The following is a 19,346-nucleotide window of genomic DNA, read 5'->3' as shown; positions in this document are numbered from 1 at the left end:
GGTGATAATCCTGCACGCACTACATGCTGTACGCTTCGCGCAGGCGCAGCGGCTTACTTCTACTGTCTGCAGCCTGCCGCCTTCTCTTCAGCCGCTGCCATAATAATCGCGAGTCGACGAGAGCACGAGGCTCCAGCGGGACAGTCTGGTCTTTGTCTTCTGACTCTACTCTTGTTGTGCCCTGCCTGCCCCTTGCTTAGCCGCCGCCATAACAGTGAGGTAAGATTCTTAAGAATGGGCTCCCATGATAAATTGTTTGGGATAAATATAAGTAATATAACAGCAGGTTATGCCATGATAAATATCGCGAAATTATGTTTTTTTTCTAAAAGTGACACACCGCCCAAGTTATGCTCGGTTTTTTGGCGAATTTTGACACACCAAGCTCAAAAGGTTGCCCATCACTGGCCTAGTAGAAGATTAACCTCATAGTTCATACTGCAAGATTCCCTCCCAAAAGAGGCTAAAATCTTACCTTTGAGCACCGGGAGGGGAATAAACAGCAACTCTAACTGTTCAAAACGTGATTAAAGCAGATTCTTTTTTTTTTTTTAATGTGATATACCACCTCTCTGTAGGACATGTAAAGTGGTTGACATATTGCATGCAGGCACTTTATCATAAGAATATAAGAATAGCCATGCTGGAGCAGACTGATGGTCCATCTAGTCCAGTATCCTGCTTCCAGCAGTGGCCAATCTAGGCCACAAGTACCTGGCAGGGATAAGCAGTGGTTTCCCCATGTCTTTCTCAATAGCAGACCATGGACATTTCCTCCAGCAACTTGTCGCAACCTTTTTAAAACCCAGATATGCTAACTGCTGTTACCACAGAGTTTATTTGTTTAGTGAAAAAATATTTGTTTTAAAAGTAGTGCCATATAACTTCATTGAGTGTCCCCTAGTCTTTGTACTTTTCGAAAGAATAAACAATCAATTCAGATTTACCCATTCTACACCACTCAGTATTTTGCAGACCTCAGTCATATCCCCTCTCAACCATAGGGATTTCTTCCCTATGAGGAAAGGCTAAAACGGCTAGGGCTCTTCAGCTTGAGGAAGAGATGGCTGAGGGGAGATATGATAGAGGTTTATAAAATACTGAGTGGAGTGAAACAGGTAGTTGTGAATTACTTGTTTACTCTTTCCAAAAATTCTAGGACTAGGGGGCATGCAAAGAAGCTACTAAGTAGTAAATTTTAAACGAATCGGAGAAAATATTTCTTAATTCAACGAGTAACTAAACTCTGGAATTCACTGCCAAAGAATGAGGTAAAAGCAGTTAGCTTAGCAGGGTTTAAAAAAGGTTTGGATAATTTCCTAAAAGAAAAGTCCATAAGCCATTATTAAGATGGACTTAGGAAACTCCACTGCTTATTTCTAGGATAAGCAGCATAAAATCTGTTCTACTGTTCTGGGATCTTGCCAGGTACTTGTGACCTGGATTGGCGACTATTGGAAACAGGATTCTGGGCTTGATGGACCTTTGGTCTGTCCCAGTATAGCAACACTTAAGATCTTATGTTATCTCTTTTCCAAGCTGAAGAGTCCTAACCTCTTAAAGCCTTTCCTTATATAAGAGGAGTTCCATCCCTTTAATCATTTTGGTCGCCCTTCTTTGAACCTTTTATATTCCACTGTATCTTTGAGATATGGTGACCAGAATTGAATGCAACACTCAAGGCGAGGTCTAACCACAGAGCAATACAGAGGCATTATAGTATTCTTTCTCTTATTTTCTATCCTTTTCCCAGTAATTCCTATCATTCTGTTTGGTTTTTTTGGCTGCCGCCACAGACTGGACAGAAGATTTCAGCATATTGTCAATGATGACAACTAGATCTTTTTCTCGGGTGCTGACTCCTAAGGTGGAACCTAACATCAGGTAACTATGATTTGTATTATTTTTTTCAAATGTGCATCACTTTGCATTTGTCCACTGTGATACCCTGAGCAAGGGTTGAGGGTGGGCCAGTGGAAGAACTCAGCCAGACAACCTCAAATACTGTGTGCAGTTCTGGTCGCCGCATCTAAAAAAAAGATTTAGTGGAATTAGAAAAGGTACAGAGAAGGGCAACAAAAATGATAAAGGGGATTGGAAGACTTCCCTATGAGTACTTGTGACCTGGATTGGCCACTGTTGGAAAAAGAATACTGGGCTTGATGGACCTTCAGTCTTTCCCAGTATGGCAATGCTTGTGTTCTTATGATATAAGCAAAAATAAGTATTTATGTATCTGTGTTCTGAGGTCTGTTACTTCACAGGGCCAGGAATATATGTTTGAAAACCTTCACCCATTCAAAAAACACAGTTTCAATCAGTCCTCTGGCCAAAAGGCCCAAACCTAGTCTGTTGCTGTTGGGGCTGTCAAGCCCCAAACACAGCCTATACGTTCTTGGTTCTTCTCCAAGTCCCAGGTCTGGCCCCATCCAGACTTCAAAACACAACTTGCAAGTCTCAGTCAAACAGCCAAAGTGGCTTACCTCAGCCAGGTCACAATCACTACATATTAGCAGGGGAACCCTTACGCTACAGGGCAGCTTCTTTCCTCCTAGGGCCTCTGTATTGGACTATTCAGCTTCAGGGCTTTTAGCTCCCTCAGCCTCCACCTTGGAAGGCTAGTGCCCCCTGCTGCAATGAGGCTGAACTGCATCTTCTGTAAGGGAGTACTCTTCATTATACTATCCATTCCTTCACATCTACATTAAATTTCATCTGCCATTTGAATGCCCATTTTTCTAATATTTTTTCACAGCCTGCATGTATTTTAAGAACTTTGAATGGGTTTATGTCATCTGCAAATTTAATCACATTACTTGTCATTCCCATTTCCACATCATTTATAAATATGTTAAAGCACTAGTCCAAGTACAGATCTCTGGGACACTCCATTATTCAGCCTATTCCACTGAAAGAAATGGCCATTTAATCCTACCCTCTGTTTTCTAAACATTAACAAGTTCTTAACTGACAACAGAACATTGACTCCTATCTCGTGACTTTTAAATTTTCTCAGGAATCTCTCATAAGGAAATTTGTCAAATGTTTTCTTAAAATCTAGATGCAATAAATTAGGCTTTTGTCCAAACTTTTTCTGTCAGGGGCCACGTTTTATTGTTTTGTTTGAAACATTCAGAAGGCCAAAACACCACCATCATAGTTTGCTGCATGTTTCATCAAATAGTGGCAAAATATCATCCCCTCCCCAGCCTTCACCCAGTCAATGTCGCTCATATACTCCCCCCCCCCCCCCCACCACACACACACAGCCTTCACCTAGTTTCTTTTCCCTCACCTACTCACCTAGCTTTAGCTGAAGAAGAAACAGCAGGATTCCTGCTTCTCCACCACAATTTGACTCTCTGCAAGCTTGATCCACATGGTGCCAGAAGTTTGGGTTGATCTCACAGGACCTGAAACTACCAGATCAACCCAAATTTCCAACACTGCATGGCTCATGCTTTCAGAGAGCTGAGTTGTAGTGGGAAAACAGGAATCCCACTGTAAGGATCACAAGAACTGCCAATCTTTTAAGGGCCAGGTTCTGGCCCACAGCCCATAGGTTGGACAAGCCTGCACTACATCTACGGGCTCACCTTTATCCAAATGTTTGTTCATACCTTCAAAGAAATGAAGCAAATTGGTGAGGCCTTAGTGGGCTCACAATCTAAGTTTTTATACCTGGGGCAATGGAGGATTAGGTGACTTGCCCACAGTCACAAGGAGTTGTAGTGGGAGTTGAACCCAATTTCCTGGGTTCTCAGCCCACTGCACTAACCCATTAGGCTACTTCTCCACTCTAAGACTCTTTTCCCGATTCTAAGCTGAGAGATCTTAAATAAAACTTTGTTTCTGGCTGCTGCGATGAAAGGGAAAGCAAATATTTTATAGTTTCAGTCTGAGATAATGGACAGGGAGCTGAAGTATAGGCACTTACCTAAACACAGTAGATCAAGGTTGATTTTCCAAGCACTGCAATACAAACAGCTGAGCTCGCCAAAGCACCTATTTCAGAGTTTCCTGGCATTAAATAAATGAATCTTGATGAAAAGAGGGTGCCATTAGCTAGCATTTTTGGAGGCAAGGTGAGGATTGTTGGGGCATCTTGAAAGAAGAAGTTGCTTGGCTGGCATCCAAGAGCACAGTGTGAGCCTTGAACTGAGGCCTTGTAGCTCAGACGTGCGGGTGGTTAATGTTCCATCACCCAGTCCCTCCTTTTTTATACTCTATTTTTAAGGTCTGCTGATCATGGGGCTCATTTTCGAACAAATGGATGTTTTTCTCACAAAAACGTCCAAATCGCTATTTAAAAAAAAAAAAATTAGATGTTTTCCTATGCTTTTCATCTGCAGTGTATCAAAATCACAAGGGAGCATATTGGGGATGTATTAAGGGCAGGATTTGGATGTTCCTAACACTTGGATATTTTTCAACCATAATGGAACAAAACAAAAGCATCCAGGGCTCAAAGTTGGATGTTTGGATCTAGACCTGTGCTAATAATGACTAAGCCACATATTCTAAATGACCAGATGACCACTGAAGATATAAAGGAATGACCCCCCCCCCCCTTACACCCCCAGTAGTCACTGATCCCCTCCCACTCCCCAAAGATGTGAAGGAAATAGTATATACCAGCCTCTATGACAGCTTCAGAAGTTATGGCCAGTCTTATGAGAGCAACAAGCAGGTCCCTAGAGTAGCCTAGTGGTCAGTGTAGTGCACTGTGGCGAAGGGGACTAGACCCATAATCCACTCTAACTGTTACACTTGTGGTGGAAAGTATGAGCTTTCCAAAACCCACCAAATACCTACTGTACCCACATATAGGTGACACCTGCAGTCATAAAGGCTATTGTAGTTGGGTACAGTAAGTTTTTGGAGGACTCGCCATAAAATATAAGGGGGTAAGAGTGAGATGTGTACCCGGAACCTTTTATGTGAAGTCCACTGCAGTGCCCCACAGGGTGCCCCACTGCTCTGCTAGGATGTCTGTGTTGCCAGTTTATTAAAAATGCTGGCTCCTCCTATATCCCAGTGGGTTGATTTTGTGTGTTTTTTCACTTGGGACTTTTTTTTTTTTTTAATGGTCCAAAAAGAAAGACACACTATGCACAAAACATCTAGGAAATGGCCATTTTCAAACTAAAAAGATAGACATTTTTCAGATTGAAAATGGCTATGTTCACCACTTGATTGTTGCATCTTTCCAGCAAAATGTCCAAAGTTGCATTTAGATGTCATTTAGACGTCATATCGAAAATGCCCCTCCACATGAACTTTCACCTCATTAATTTAGGTAGACTAATTCCTATTGGTAAGATGTATAGTTATTGTTTTATTAGTGCATTATGTAAATTGATATTTCACTTTGGCACAAAGTCACTATAGGGCTCATTTTTGAAAGAGAAAAACATCTAAAAGTATACAGACTCCCGGGGTCTGACCAGAGCCCCAGGAGAACCCAGGTACATGTTTAATTACTTTTAAATTTATTTTTTACCAGCTGGTTACGGTATGCAGTATAAATACACAGGAGGTGAGTCTTTCAACTGAAATGAAACTCTGGAATGAGGGTGCATAGGATGGAGATGAAAGGGAATAGACTCAGAGGTAACCTGAGGAAATACTTCACAGAAAGGGTGCTGAATTCATAGAACAGCTTTGCGGCAGTGGCGTAGCTACGTGGGGCCATGGGAGGCCTGGGCCCCCATGGATTTGGCCCTGGACCCCCCCTGCCGACGACCCGCCCGACCCCCCCTCCCGCCGCCAACCCGCCGTCGCCAGCCGAGGTCCTCTTCTTCTCGCAAAAGGCTTCCTTCTGTTTCTGACATCCTGCACGTACAGACTCACAGAACGAAGCCTTGCAGATCTCTGCAAGGCTTCGTTCTGTGAGTCTGACGTCCTGCACATACAGAAGGAAGCCTTTTGCAAGAAGAAGAGGACCTCAGCTGGCGGGGGTTGGCGACGGGAGGGGGGTCAAGAGGGGCGGCGGCGGGGGGGGGGCAAAGTCGGCAATGGCAGGTGGGGCTAAAATGTGCCCCCTCACCTCGGGTTCTGGACCCCTTCCCGCCGAAGTCTGGCTACGCCCCTGCTTTGCAGTGGAAGTGCTGGAGACGAAAGCAGTATCTGAATTCAAGAGAGTTTGGTATAGGTACATAAGGGAGTGATAGGGAGAGAGATGGCATGGATGGGCAGACTGATATGGTCTTTATCTGCCTTCATTTTTCTAGGGAAATACCCAGTGTACCTGAATGTAACTCACCTTGAGCTACTACTGAAAAAGGTGTGAGCAAATCCAAATAAATAAATAAATAAATATGTTTCTATGTTTTGAAAGTGTCATAAAGCACCATTTGGATGGATATTTTCTCAAAACGTCCAGATGGGTATTTTTGAAACCTGTTTTGCAGATGTCTATCAATGCATTTCATCTGTAGTGTGCCCAAATCGCAAGGGGGCATGTTGGGGACATTTAAAGGGCGGGATTAGGGCTTGCCTAACACGTGGACATTTTACAGTCATAACGGAACAAAACTAAAACATCTAGGGTGAAATCTTCGTTTTGGTCTAGACCTGTTTTTCTAATGAATAACACACAAAAAAGTGTCCTAAATGATCAGATAACCACTAGAGGAATTCAGGGATGATCCCCATTACTCCCCCAGTGGTCACTGACCCCCTCCCATCCCCCAAAATGTGAATAAAAATAGTACACTCCAGCATCTATGCCAGCCTCAGATGTTATAGCCAGGTCCATTGGACTACTGTAGTGTTGTGTGTAGTGCCCTGCAGACAGGTGGACCCAGGCCCATACCTCCCCTACATGTTACACTTGTGGTGGAAACTGTGATCCCTCCAAAACTCATTAAAAACCCACCGTACCTACATATAGGTGCCCCCTTCATCCATAAGGGCTATTGTAGTGGTGTACAATTGGGAGTAGTGGGTTTTGGAGGGCTCAGCAGACAAGCTAAGGGAGCAACAGCGAGATGTGTAACTGGGAGCATTTATATGAAGCCCACAGCAGTGCCCCCAAGGGTGCCCCATTGCTCTCCTGGGATGTCTTGGGAACCAGTCTGCTAAAAATGCTGGCCCCTCCTACATCCTAATGGCTTGATTTTGTGCGTTTTTAACTTGTGCATTTTTTTAAAATTGCCTGAAAAGATAGATGCACAAAGCATAAAACCTTGTTCAAAACAGTATTTTGGAAAAAAAAAGATAAACGTTTTTCTTTTTTTTTTTAATATGGGTATATTTCATATTCGGATTTTGTACATTTAGTGCAAAACGTCTAAAGTCCGACTTAGATGCACTATCAAAATTGCACCTTCACATAATTCACAATGAATGTATTTCTGTTATTGATTGTGTTGGAGTGGCCTAATGGTTCATGTAGCAGGTTGTGGACTTGGGGATGTGGGTTCAATCCCCACTACTACCTGATGGTTAGCAGTGGATTGAGATCCTGGGGAACCAGCCGCAATTCCCTCAGTAGTCATTTAACACTCAGTTGCCCCAGGTATAACAGTAGTACAATGTACTTAGACTGTGAGCCCACTAGGGACAGACCCAGTAACTGTAAAATGAAACTGTAAACCACTTAGGTGCTTCAAGTCCTGCTTCAAGTCCTCTGCTCCTTTGTACATTTGGAGAGCAGTTTCCAGCAATCAGAACAGGGAGAAAGTGGCCTCTGTAAAGCAGATACTGGTGGGTGACATCACTAACTGTATTGTTATTTGAATGTGTGCTGCCTTCTGAGCTCTTCACCTGCTTCAAGTCCTCTGCTCCTTCGTACATTGGGAGAGCAGTTTCCAGCACTCAGAAAAAGGAGAAAGCGGCCTCTGTAAAGCATATACTATATATCTGACAGTGCTGGGGCATATATCTGGTTTACGGACAACTGACTTCTCCCAGTTAAGAAAGCAATGTATATATGAAGCCAACAGACGTGGAAATATCTTGAATGTATTTGAAGAATCCTGTAATATTACAGTGTTCCATTAAAGTTGAGTCTGCATTTCATATAGAAAGAGGAGAGGAGCCCCCATCATCCTAACAAAGGTAGGAAAGTGAAATCATAGTGGGACAGGCCTCAGAAGTGGTGCAGAAAAAGGTACAAGAACCCTAGCCGCTAATCAAATGTAGCACATCTCCCCAACCCAGTCGGAAAGCAGGCCAGACAAAGAAACCACTATACTGCAAAGGGTGGGAAAAGTGCCAAATCAGAGGATAGGATCCTTACTCCTTACGGGACAGATCTCTACCAAGGTCATAGAGAAAACAGAAGGGAAGACCTGAAAATAGAAGGTCTGACACTTGCAGGATTGTCCAAATTGCAGTTGGAGCCTACGACCTTGGACCCACGAGCAAAGTCCACGACTGACTGTCCTCAAACCACATCAACACTCCAGCATACATTCACTTTCATACATTCACACACTAAACGGCACAATTACCAGTCGACTTGATACACCCTTGAGAAAAAGAAGCAGAGCATAACTGGGTACCATATCATAAACACCCACGAATTCATATACCCTCTTCCTTCATCATTCTCATACTTTTACACGCACACTCCTTCTTTACTTCACGAACTTAGTCCAGATAAACCTCACTTCATAAAAAACATTACCCCTAACAGCACTCCACTCTCCCCCATGAGTTCATTCTTAGAAGTCATTTAACACGCAACAGGTCACATAGGATTCCCTGAGAAAGTGCAAAACCGAAAGCACTCGCTATTACACAAAGGAGCCAGAATGAACATAATGAAATTACTCCTAATACTCCTTAACATTGGTCCAAATACTGTTAGCCACACCTCTCGATGATTATAACACCATACCAATACTACACAGCCGATTCAGGATTACCAGACACATCAACCTCAACCAAACCAGCAACAGAACTTACAATAGCAAAACATAATCCCACAAACAAACTGCACAACCAACACAAAAAAGCTCTAATAAATCCAAATCGACATACAAACGACAACTAATAAAGGTTCCCACTTTCACCATTACGGAAGATCCATACCTTACAATTCAAATAGGTTACATCAATGCCAGATCAACAGTAAACAAAACAGAAATTATAAAAGATTGGAAACCTTAGATTTACTCTTCATCAGCGAAACCTGGATCCATGACCAAAAAGATCCCATAATACTGGACCTTTGCCATCCAGGATACAACATTACACACTGGACCAGAATAGGTAAACGAGGCGGAGGCATCGCCATAATCTACAGATCCCATCTCACTTTAGAAACCACTGCTGAATCAATCACACCTCAACTAGAAATTGCCTCAATCAGATTGCAACATAAAAGTGTAGCCGGCAATCTAAATTGCATCCTATTCTACAGACTGCCAGGCACTTGGAGCGAAACATATATAACCCTAATGGATTTTATATCGGCCACTTGTACATCTAACTCAAACATATTAGTCATTGGGGACATAAACCTTCATTTAGAAGACCCAAACTCAACTGGTGTCCAAGATTGTAAGGAAGTCTTCCAACTATGGGATTTCGAATGGCCACATCCGAATGCCATCCACAGAAAAGGCCACACACTTGCCCTGCTAACCCATAAATTCGCATCAGACCAAATCATTAAAGTAATTGACCACAAATGGACGGAAATTCCATGGTCAGATCACTTCAAATTAAATCTGACCCTACATTGGCTGAATAATGGGCATCTCAAAGCTGATGAAAAAAAATCTTACCAGACCAGAGGTAAAGTGGACACAACTGCATTTTGGCAATCAATTTACGACAACAATTGGTCTATTCCATCTGAATCCATTAACTATCTTGCAGATTTGGAATCGAGATGTATCACCATTCTAAATGAATTAGCTCCTTTACAAAAAAAAAACATTCACAAACCAAACAGGACCCCATGGTTCAACAAAAATGTGAAACAACTAAAATCTAGAACCAGACAACTCAAACGAGCCTGGAGAAAAAAACAAAAACAATCAAAATCTAAATGCTTGGAAAGAATCACATAGAAAATACAAATATGAAATTTAAAAATCCAAATGGAACTACTATAATGAACAATTGGGTTCTGACTACAAAGACATGAAAAGTTTTACAAGCTACTAGATAAATTACTAGACACAAAACCAGTGTCCTCAACAAAATCAGGAATCCCAACAGCAGACGATCTTGCTAACTACTTCAAAGGCAAAATTGTTGATCTACGCAAAAATATGTCACAGGACCAACCTTGATACCTTCCTTAATGAGCTAGACCCATGCTCAGAAGAATACCCAGCCGACCGAACTTGGACAAATTTCGCCCAGATCACACAAGAAACAATAGCACTAGCAACCAATAAGATCTCTACAGCCTACTGTCAATTGGACACCTGCCCCAATTATCTAATGAACCCCCCCCCCCCCCTGCTCGATTCATCACTGAACTTACCTCCCACCTCACCTTCTTGTTCCAGCATGGCATATTCCCCAAAGACAAAGGTAATATACTACTCACACCATTACCAAAAGACACCAAAAAGAAAACTAATAATATCACCAACTACCAACCTGTGGCATTCATCCCACTTACAACCAAACTGATGGAAAGCATTGTAGCTAAACAACTTACTGAATACATCGACAATTTCTCAATCCTTCATGAATCACAGTCGGGCTTCAGATCTCTCCACAGTACAGAAACTGTCTTGGTAACTCTCCTAGCCAAGTTCAAAAAGGAAATCGCATTAGGTAAAAACATACTCCTCTTGCAATTCGACTTGTCCAGCGCATTCGATATGGTTGACCATTATATACTATTAAGAATACTCGACAAGATGGGCATAGGAGGGAATATACTCAAATGGATCAAGGGTTTCCTAACCACAAGAACTTATCAAGCAAACTCAAACATATCACCATCATGGAGTACCGATTGCGGAGTACCCCAGGGTTCACCTCTCTCACCCATATTATTTAATCTGATGATGATCCCCCTTGCTCATGCCCTATACAAGCATAATCTTAATCCTTTTCTGTATGCGGATGATGTCACCATTTACATACCGTTCAACTCTAATCCAACAGAAATCACTGTTGCAATAAAGACTAGTTTAAGCTTAATGGATGCCTGGGCATCGGCATTCAAACTAAAACTCAACAAGGAAAAAACTCACTGCCTTATTCTCTCTTCTCACCACAAAACAAACCTCCCTTCATCCATAAAAACCCCGGAACATACTCTCCCAATATCGGACAAACTGAAGATCCTTGGAATTACTATTGACACCAACCTAACCCTGGAGAGCCAAGCTTCTGCCACCACGAAGAAAATGTTCCATGCAATGTGGAAACTCAAACGGATCAAACAATTCTTCCCAAGGGAAACTTTCCGTAATATAATTCAAACAATGGTACTATCACATGTTGACTACTGTAACGCCGTATATGCGGGATGCAAAAAACAGCTCTTAAGGAAACTCCAGACCGCACAGAACACGGCAGCTAGACTCATTTTCGGAAAGACAAGATTCAAAAGTGCTAAACCCCTATGCGAAATACTGCACTGGCTACCAATAAAGGAACGAATAGCCTTCAAAATTTGCACTCTGGTCCCCAAAATAATCCATGGTTTGGCCCCAACCTACATGACCGAACTTATCGACTTACCAACTAGAAACATCATCGAATCATCAAGAATGTTTCTAAACCTGCATTACCCAAACTATAAAGGACTAAAATACAAATCAACATATGCATCCAGCTTTTCCTACATTTGCACCCAGCTCTGGACCGCTTTACCTAGAAACATTAGAACTGTGAACACCCATCTAAAATTCCAAAAAGACCTCAAGACTCACCTCTTCTGGAAAGCCTACCCAGCAGACCCGAACTAATTCATGAACAATGCATCATATTTTTCAATCTAAGAAATGAACAATACCCCTTCCACATAATCCTATTACTTCAAACTGTACGAATTTTACCACTCCAGTTATAATTAAGTGTACTTATACCCTTATCCTACTCTGTACTGCTCACTAGAAGCTGTAGTCCCATCCCCGGAGACTTATCAGTCTCATTGGGATTAATTCTCTCTATATGCTACTATATATTCGTCCCAGACTATGTCATAACAACACTCTGTAAGCCACATTGAGCCTGCAAATAGGTGGGATAATGTGGGGTACAAATGCAATAAATAATAATAATAATATTCTCTTTTCCAGAACCTTATTAGCTTCCTTGCACCTACTGTTACTCTTATTTTCCACTTTGTATATATTCCCAGAGTTGGTACTCTCCTCTCCGGAACCTGTAAGACACATTGAGCCTACTGCTATGCGGGAAAATGTGGGATACAAATATAATAAATAAATATAAATAGGTGTAAGCAGTGATAAATACTTGAATGAATGACTAAGCGTTTTATAACTTGGTAATCCATATATATACTATGCTTACACTTTATCATATTTGATTCATTCTGCATATGTTTTGGATGGTTTTGTATCAGTATGGATTTTTTTCCACTCATTTTTATGAATTTATATTGTATTCAAAATTCTTGCATCTGTTAGTTTGTTGCATTGTGATGAATCAATGGCTTTTATGTGTATTTTTATTCCAGACCCCTGACACAGGCGTTTGATGCCGAAACACGGCCCATAAAGGACTCTTGACTTTCCCATGCTTAAATGGTCCTTGGTACTTTTTTTGCATTTGTATTGTTGTGTGCATTGCTGCTGTACCTGCACTATAAAACTACCATTACTTGGGGAAAAAAGGGGGGTACCAGCTTAATATTGATAATGTCCCAGTGATGCAGACTTTTGTCTGTGGAGCAATGTTGGAGGCCTATCACAAGCTCCACCCAAAGCTGCAAACAATCGCCAAACTCAAGGAAGTGCTGCAGATGATCTTAGAAACCCTGCCACACTGACCGACATGTCTGTTAAGATGCTCCCAAAGTGGCTGATGGCCTGTGTTAAATCTGAGGGTGGACACTTTGAGCATTCACATTGCGTGCAAAATTCTGACACGTTAATTGTATCGTTTGAATGACATTACTTTACTGTGTTTTAGCTCAAACTTTTTTTTTTTATTTAACAGGAAGTCTTTATTGTAAGTTGCACAAAACAAACAAAGCCAGAAAGCCAGGCAAGATACCAACTCAGACAGAAATACAAATGCACATTTAAATCAAATACAGAGTGGATCATGTGTACCTTTATAATTATAAGTATTTACCAAAGCCCCTTCCCAGCTTATAAAGTACCCAAAGGAAGGGGAGGTCTTCACACTGTGAATCCCAAAGAGGAGTCAAATACAGCTATTAAAACCGAGGGGAGCAACTCGTAAATTACAAATAGCTAGGTAAGTAATTCTAAAATGGCAGTAACATCAACATTGCCTAAGATAATTAAATGTTTAATAGTAATATGTAAGTATGATGAATAAATAAAATTTAGTATGTAAAATTTCTCATTGAAATTAAAAGTAGTTGCTGAGAAAACAGCAAAAAAACTCTAGGGGGTTACATTTCTTTTTTTTTTTTTTTGGCTCACCATGTTGGTGGGGAGGAGGAGATTCACTGAAGCAACACATAGGAGTGTCAGAACAGATGGAGCTGGGCTGGAAACTTGGAGGTGACAAGAATGGGTTGTGATGCAACTTTAGAACAACACTGAGTGATCTGTGTGAAGAACAGTGCTGATGTCAGCATGGCACTACCAGAGCTCTGAACTCCAAAACAGCAGAGAGGCTATACAGCCCTTCTGAAAATCTCTCAAATTTATTATGCACCTCATTGCACATTTTAAGTGGGTTTTTTAAGGTTCTTATGTTAGGCATGTTTGAACGGGAGGGTCTACTTGGAAAAATGCAAGTTTGCACCCCTATCTGAGACAAGCAATCCAACAGCTCAATCACCCATTGAAAGGGCATGGGTAAATCAAACTTTTTGCACTTTCAACTGACTGAAACTACACAGTTACCAGGGTGTTGAGTTTCCTTATAGCACTATACAGAGGGCAAAAACAAGGCCTAGAACACTATACTCATTTTTGTTTTCAGAATAAATATCATTCTTTATCAGAGTTATTGATAGATGGAAGAGAAATGTCTTTGCTAAGGTGTCATCAGGTCTAGGCTGACCGAGTCCTAGTTTTACCCCCACCCCCAGTGTATGCATGGAAATGCAACAGAATGTGTGTGGGGGTGGGGGGGGCACTGCTTGTTCCTTGTAGCCTGGAAGTATTTGGTCACTTCAGTCTTTGCTGGGCAGTAGTTGCTTTAACACTGCACACAGATTCTAACTTGAGGGAAAAGGCAGTTCTCATTTCACTCAACACTGTCACTGGGAATAAGTCTTTGCAGCTGCAGGCTTGGCAGCAGAATGTGCTGTGAAGTTTTGTACATGTGTCTGTGTGTAGAGCCCCCTCCGGCACAGGCAGGGCCCCAGCAGCAGCTCTTAGATGAGAAGTTATGGTAAATTGCACAGAATACAGGGCTGGCTTCCCTCCACCGTGGAGGCCAATCAGAGTGAGGGTGGGCAGTTTGGAACTTGGAGGCGTATTAATTCCATAGCAGGACCGCTGGCAAAAATTTATATCTGTTTAGTTTGCTTGTACCTCTCCCTGCCCTACAGCGAGCACTCTATTCTCCCAGCCAGACACACATCAAGCGTTGCACAGGGGTGACCTAAATCCTTTTTTTTTTTTTGCCTTGCCTTGCCTTTGGGAAGATTCATGGATGTGTTATTTAGCACAAGTCCTCTGAAAGAATAAGGGTCTTCATCAAACAGTGGAAGAGTGACTTTTGACAGTGGCAGTGGGTGTGGTACCATGAAGGCTCCCCAGCGGACTCCAGCACGTACGGATCAAATGCTTGGTGCCATGGCTGACATCTTGAGTTCCTTTGCTCTGCCGAGCCATCAGTGGGTATGTTCTGACCTTTGCAGTGCTTCTTCTGTGGCTTCCACAATTAGATCTTCACATCTGTCAGTTTTAGAGGTGGAATAATTTGTGTGATCGATAACAGAGAAGCTTTGGCTTTCATAGTACTTAGAATAATGATCAGTTGACTCCTGAGATAAGGTGCCTTTATAAGAGGGCTGATACTCAATGCTGGACACCGGATATGGTCCAGCATTGAATTTCCGGGCTCTCCACCAACTCCCATGGTCTCAATATCGACCCTCAAGTTTATAGAATACTAGAAATCACACACATCACTTGGCACACTTAGACACGTCAACTTACACCTGCTCTTGACATGGCATAAGAGGGTGCATGTAAACATGGGTGGACAAATGCCAACTTACACTAGTATTCTGGGTAATAAATAGAACTAAAACAAGACAAAGAAAAGAAAGTAAGATGATACCTTTTTTATTGGACTAACAATACATTTTTCAATGAGCTTTCCAAGGTAACATTTCTTCAAATCAGAAATGAGCACATGATTGTATATATCAAGGAAAGACTTACCAAAGATCTGGGTTTCCTATCACATTATAACCCGTAAAATTATACTGCTTTGTCACCCTCTGATCACCCATCCATCTCTCCCCATTTCTCACCCCCCTCCCCGCCCACCCCTACCTTCCCCATGAGATTGTCAGTGGAATGCTTTTATGTTTTACACATATATTCTGATATATGTCATAATTTGCTGATTTCTGATCTGAAGAAGGGTTCCCTTTGAAAGCTAATCAAAAAATACATATAGTCCAATAAAAAAGGTTTCATCTTCTTTTCTTTGTTTTGTTTTATTTCTATTTACTACCTTTAAAAGTGGACTAGCATGGCTACCATACCACTTTACCCTAGTGTTCTAGAATGGAATCTTGGCACCAAGGTGCAATGATAGAATCAGCGCTAAGCACCAGGGCTGCCGAGAGGGGGAGGGAGCAGCAGGCGCAAGATTCCCCTGGGCCTGGCCTCCAATGGGGGCCCCAGCACCAGGGTCCGTGTTTCTCCTGCTCCTGACGGGACCCAGGTGATCATGTCCTGACAGGAGCAGGAGGGAGAAATCTCCGATGCCGGGCTCCCCCCCCCCTAGAGGCTGGGGAAGAGCAGACACAGGGTTTCGGGGCCTCTGGTTTGGCTGGTGGGGGTCCCCAAGCCCCGCCAGCAGAAGCCTTACTCCAGCATTGTTCTCTGCTGCATTGCCTGCCGTGCAGCTACTTTTCCCCTCACGTCGCACATGCTCAGCATGTGCAGCATGAGGGGAAAAGCAGCCACAGTGCAGACAATGCAGAGGAGAACAATGCTGGAGTAAGGCTTCTGCTGGCGGGGCTTGGGGACCCCTGCCAGCCAAGGTATATGGAGTTGCAGTAGGGGGCAGGGAGGTGGGGTAAAATGTGGCCACCTCCACTTTGGGCTGTACCCCCCCCCCCCCCCCCCCCCCCCCCACACACACACACAATTTTTGTAGTGTGGCTATGCAGCAGTCTGGAGGGGGGACAACGGCAGTCCTGGAGGGCCTGGCAGTGGCGGCCCGGCCCCAGGCCTGGCTCGGTCTCTCGGCGGCCCTGCTAAGCACATGCCTTGGGTCGCCTAAACTGAGGAGCTGTGTTTATAGAATTGCCTCAATAATGTCTGAGTGAGCAGCAGAGAGAGAGAAGGCACTGATCTACTGTCAGGATTGGATTAGATCTAAGTGTCAGGACACTGGTCGGTGATTCAGGAAAAGCTCAGTGATATGGATTGAGGATTTCCCTCTATCATTGTCCTATGGCAAGTCACTTTATCCCATTGTGCTTCAATTCTTTTGTTTTTTAATGTTCAAAGCATGTTATCCTAGTCTCCATCCTGCCCTAGTTACCTGCCTAAATTCAGGGAAACAAAATGTCCATTAGACCCTTTGTCCCAGGACATTTCAGTCACTGTTACTTCCTCATAGGTCAAGTTCTTTAAACATTTTTTTTACTTCAAGATCTCTTCAGTTTAATGTTAATTTGATGTTAAATAACATCTGTGAACCCAGTTTTTAGAATGCATTGCCTTATCTATAATTTAACTGCAAGTTTTCATAGTAACCAGCTGCCTGGAAAATATTTATGTTAAAGTTGACTGTAACAGGGTAATTATGTGTGGATTCCAGTTTTACAACCCACTATAATAACTAAGTGAAGAGAGATGAAATATTATTTTATCCTTTAGGAAAGCATTTCACTTTGCCTACTTCGGCACCCACTATGCATGACTTATACAGGCTAAGGGGTTGAGGCAATAAAGTGTTAGGATTTGCAGAGGATTAGTGCAGCTTTATTGCATAATATTGTGGGTGCACAGATGCAAAAAGGGGTTTTGCAAACACACTAACCCTGCACAAAAGCTTGAGTAAGTCACCAGTATACAGCATATTTAAAACAATGGTAATGAGGCTAATTAGCTATTCTGCCTAGATGCAGAGAAGTGCTCAAGAGACTGAAAGGCTGAGCACAATACTTAGGGTTACCTCATTCTTGCAGTAGCATATGTGAGGATTTGTGGGAGCAGAGGTTGATCTGAGGTGAAGTGCAGCACATCACCTCATATCATCAAAGTGGATCAAGTAGGAACCCCCAACCCTGACCCCACCCCACAAATGCTGGCAGCCCAAGGTCCTCTTGGACTCCAATCCTTGATCCCTCAAAGCTGGTGGCTTAAGGATCCCCAGTCCTCAAACATCTGTCCTTGTGGCTCAAGGTCCCCCATACACCTTAAAGATGTGATGCAGGAGCGATGCCCAGTAGCTCCTGCCTCTGTGCTGTGGTACATCCTAGGACACACTACACATGCCACGTAAGGCAATAATTCCCTTATTTGACAGACTGATCACACACTCTTTCCTCTCATCCTCAACAAGCATGTGGGGTGCATGGGGGTCAGGGGACCACGGGTTACTAGGGAAGGCATTTGTGGAGTTGAGGGGTGTGAGAGCTGGGAGGGTCCACCAGCATTTATGGTGTTGAGGGACCTGACAGCATTTGTTGGGTCGGGTGAGGGGCCACTAGTATTTACGGATTTTTGTGGGTGAGAGGGTCTGGGGGGGGGGGGGGGGGGGTTGGGGAAGTGAAGGTCCAGATGTACTGTAAGGGAGGATGCAAATAGATTGAACACAAAAAAATAGCATGGAACCATATGCTCATGTGTCTGGTGGGCTCTTCCAGGCTATTTGGATGCTAATTGGTTATTGCATTGGGCTTGCTTTAGGAAGTTGTGCATTAAGGGGCTCGAGTATGCGCCATTTCCAGCATGCTGGCAAACTTTTTTTTTAGTGCAGCGCTAACCCAATGTAATTGGGCTTCGCCGCACGCTACCTGGTTACTGCCAGGTTACTGCGGGAGCCCTTACCGCCACCTCAATGGGTGGTGGTAAGTGTTCCCTGCTGCATGGCCACACAATAAGAGTTATCTTGCACACGTGGCCATTTTTTTTGGGGGGGGGGGGGCTTTTTACCCGCTGCAGTAAAAAGGGCCCTGGCGCATGGGAAAAGCGGCCCCACTGCTACCACAGGGCCCTTTTTCCTGCAGCTTAGTAAAAGAACCCCTAAGTGTGAACACATGACTCTAGTGCAAGCTTACTTCATTGACCCTTAAGTCACTGCACTGGATTCTTACTAAGCATCAAAGAAGAGGAAAGAGGAAATGCTCTGAATTGAACAAAACTTGGGACAGGTACATAGGATCTGTAAGAGAGAGAAAAGGATAGTAGGTTGTTGGATAGGCCATATGATCTAGGTCAACTAGACTGTAAACTCTCAGAAGAAGGGACTATGTGCCTTGCATATACCTTGCACTGCTACATAATTGTTTAATAGTAGTATATCGGGTAGGAAGGCACTTTTCTCAATACCTTGATGCTGTGCTCTTCACTTCCAGTCCCCAAGAGCCACAAATAGATCAGGTTTTCATGATATCCTTAGTGAATACATATGAGATAAATTTGCATATTCATTAGGGATATCCTAAAAATCGGACCCCTTTGCATCTCCTGAGAATTAGAAATGAATAACACTGTCCTATTGCAGTGGCTCTCTAACTTGTCCTGAGGGAGCATCTGCCAGTCACGTTTTTTAATATGTACAACATAGATCAGGGCCGCCGAGAGGGAGGGGCAGGAGAGACAAAATTCCCCGGGCCTCCATGGGGGGCCCGGTGCCGCAGTCCCACCCGCCCTCCATCGTCAACCGTCTGCCACTGGGCCAGGCCTCCTGCATTGAAATCACAATGCCTCTCACCCCCTTGTGAAAGCGCTTGAGGCAGCAGCAGATCGCCTCCCTTCTGGCCTCCTTCCCTCCCTGTGTCCCGCCCTTGTCTGACGTAACTTCCACGAGGGCGGGACACAGGGAGGGAAGGA

At 43.2% G+C, this 19,346-nt stretch overlaps 1 protein-coding gene across 3 annotated transcripts in view; it reads left to right on the top strand.

Annotated features, from left to right (window-relative positions):
* The first annotated feature begins 14,646 nt into the window (after nt 1–14,646).
* The window catches only part of ARHGEF25 (Rho guanine nucleotide exchange factor 25), a 317,210-nt gene continuing 312,510 nt past the window's right edge, over nt 14,647–19,346 (top strand). For all 3 annotated transcript variants that reach the window (XM_030196600.1, XM_030196599.1, XM_030196597.1), the window contains exon 1: nt 14,647–14,939. In XM_030196600.1, the coding sequence (XP_030052460.1) occupies nt 14,844–14,939 (96 nt within the window). In that variant the 5' untranslated portion in view covers nt 14,647–14,843. The remainder of the gene's footprint in view (nt 14,940–19,346) is intronic.

Source organism: Microcaecilia unicolor, chromosome 3 (assembly GCF_901765095.1).
Source record: "Microcaecilia unicolor chromosome 3, aMicUni1.1, whole genome shotgun sequence".
NCBI classification, from domain to species: domain Eukaryota; kingdom Metazoa; phylum Chordata; class Amphibia; order Gymnophiona; family Siphonopidae; genus Microcaecilia; species Microcaecilia unicolor.
Note: the sequence above shows the minus strand (reverse complement) of the source record. Positions and strands in the feature narration are given on the sequence as shown.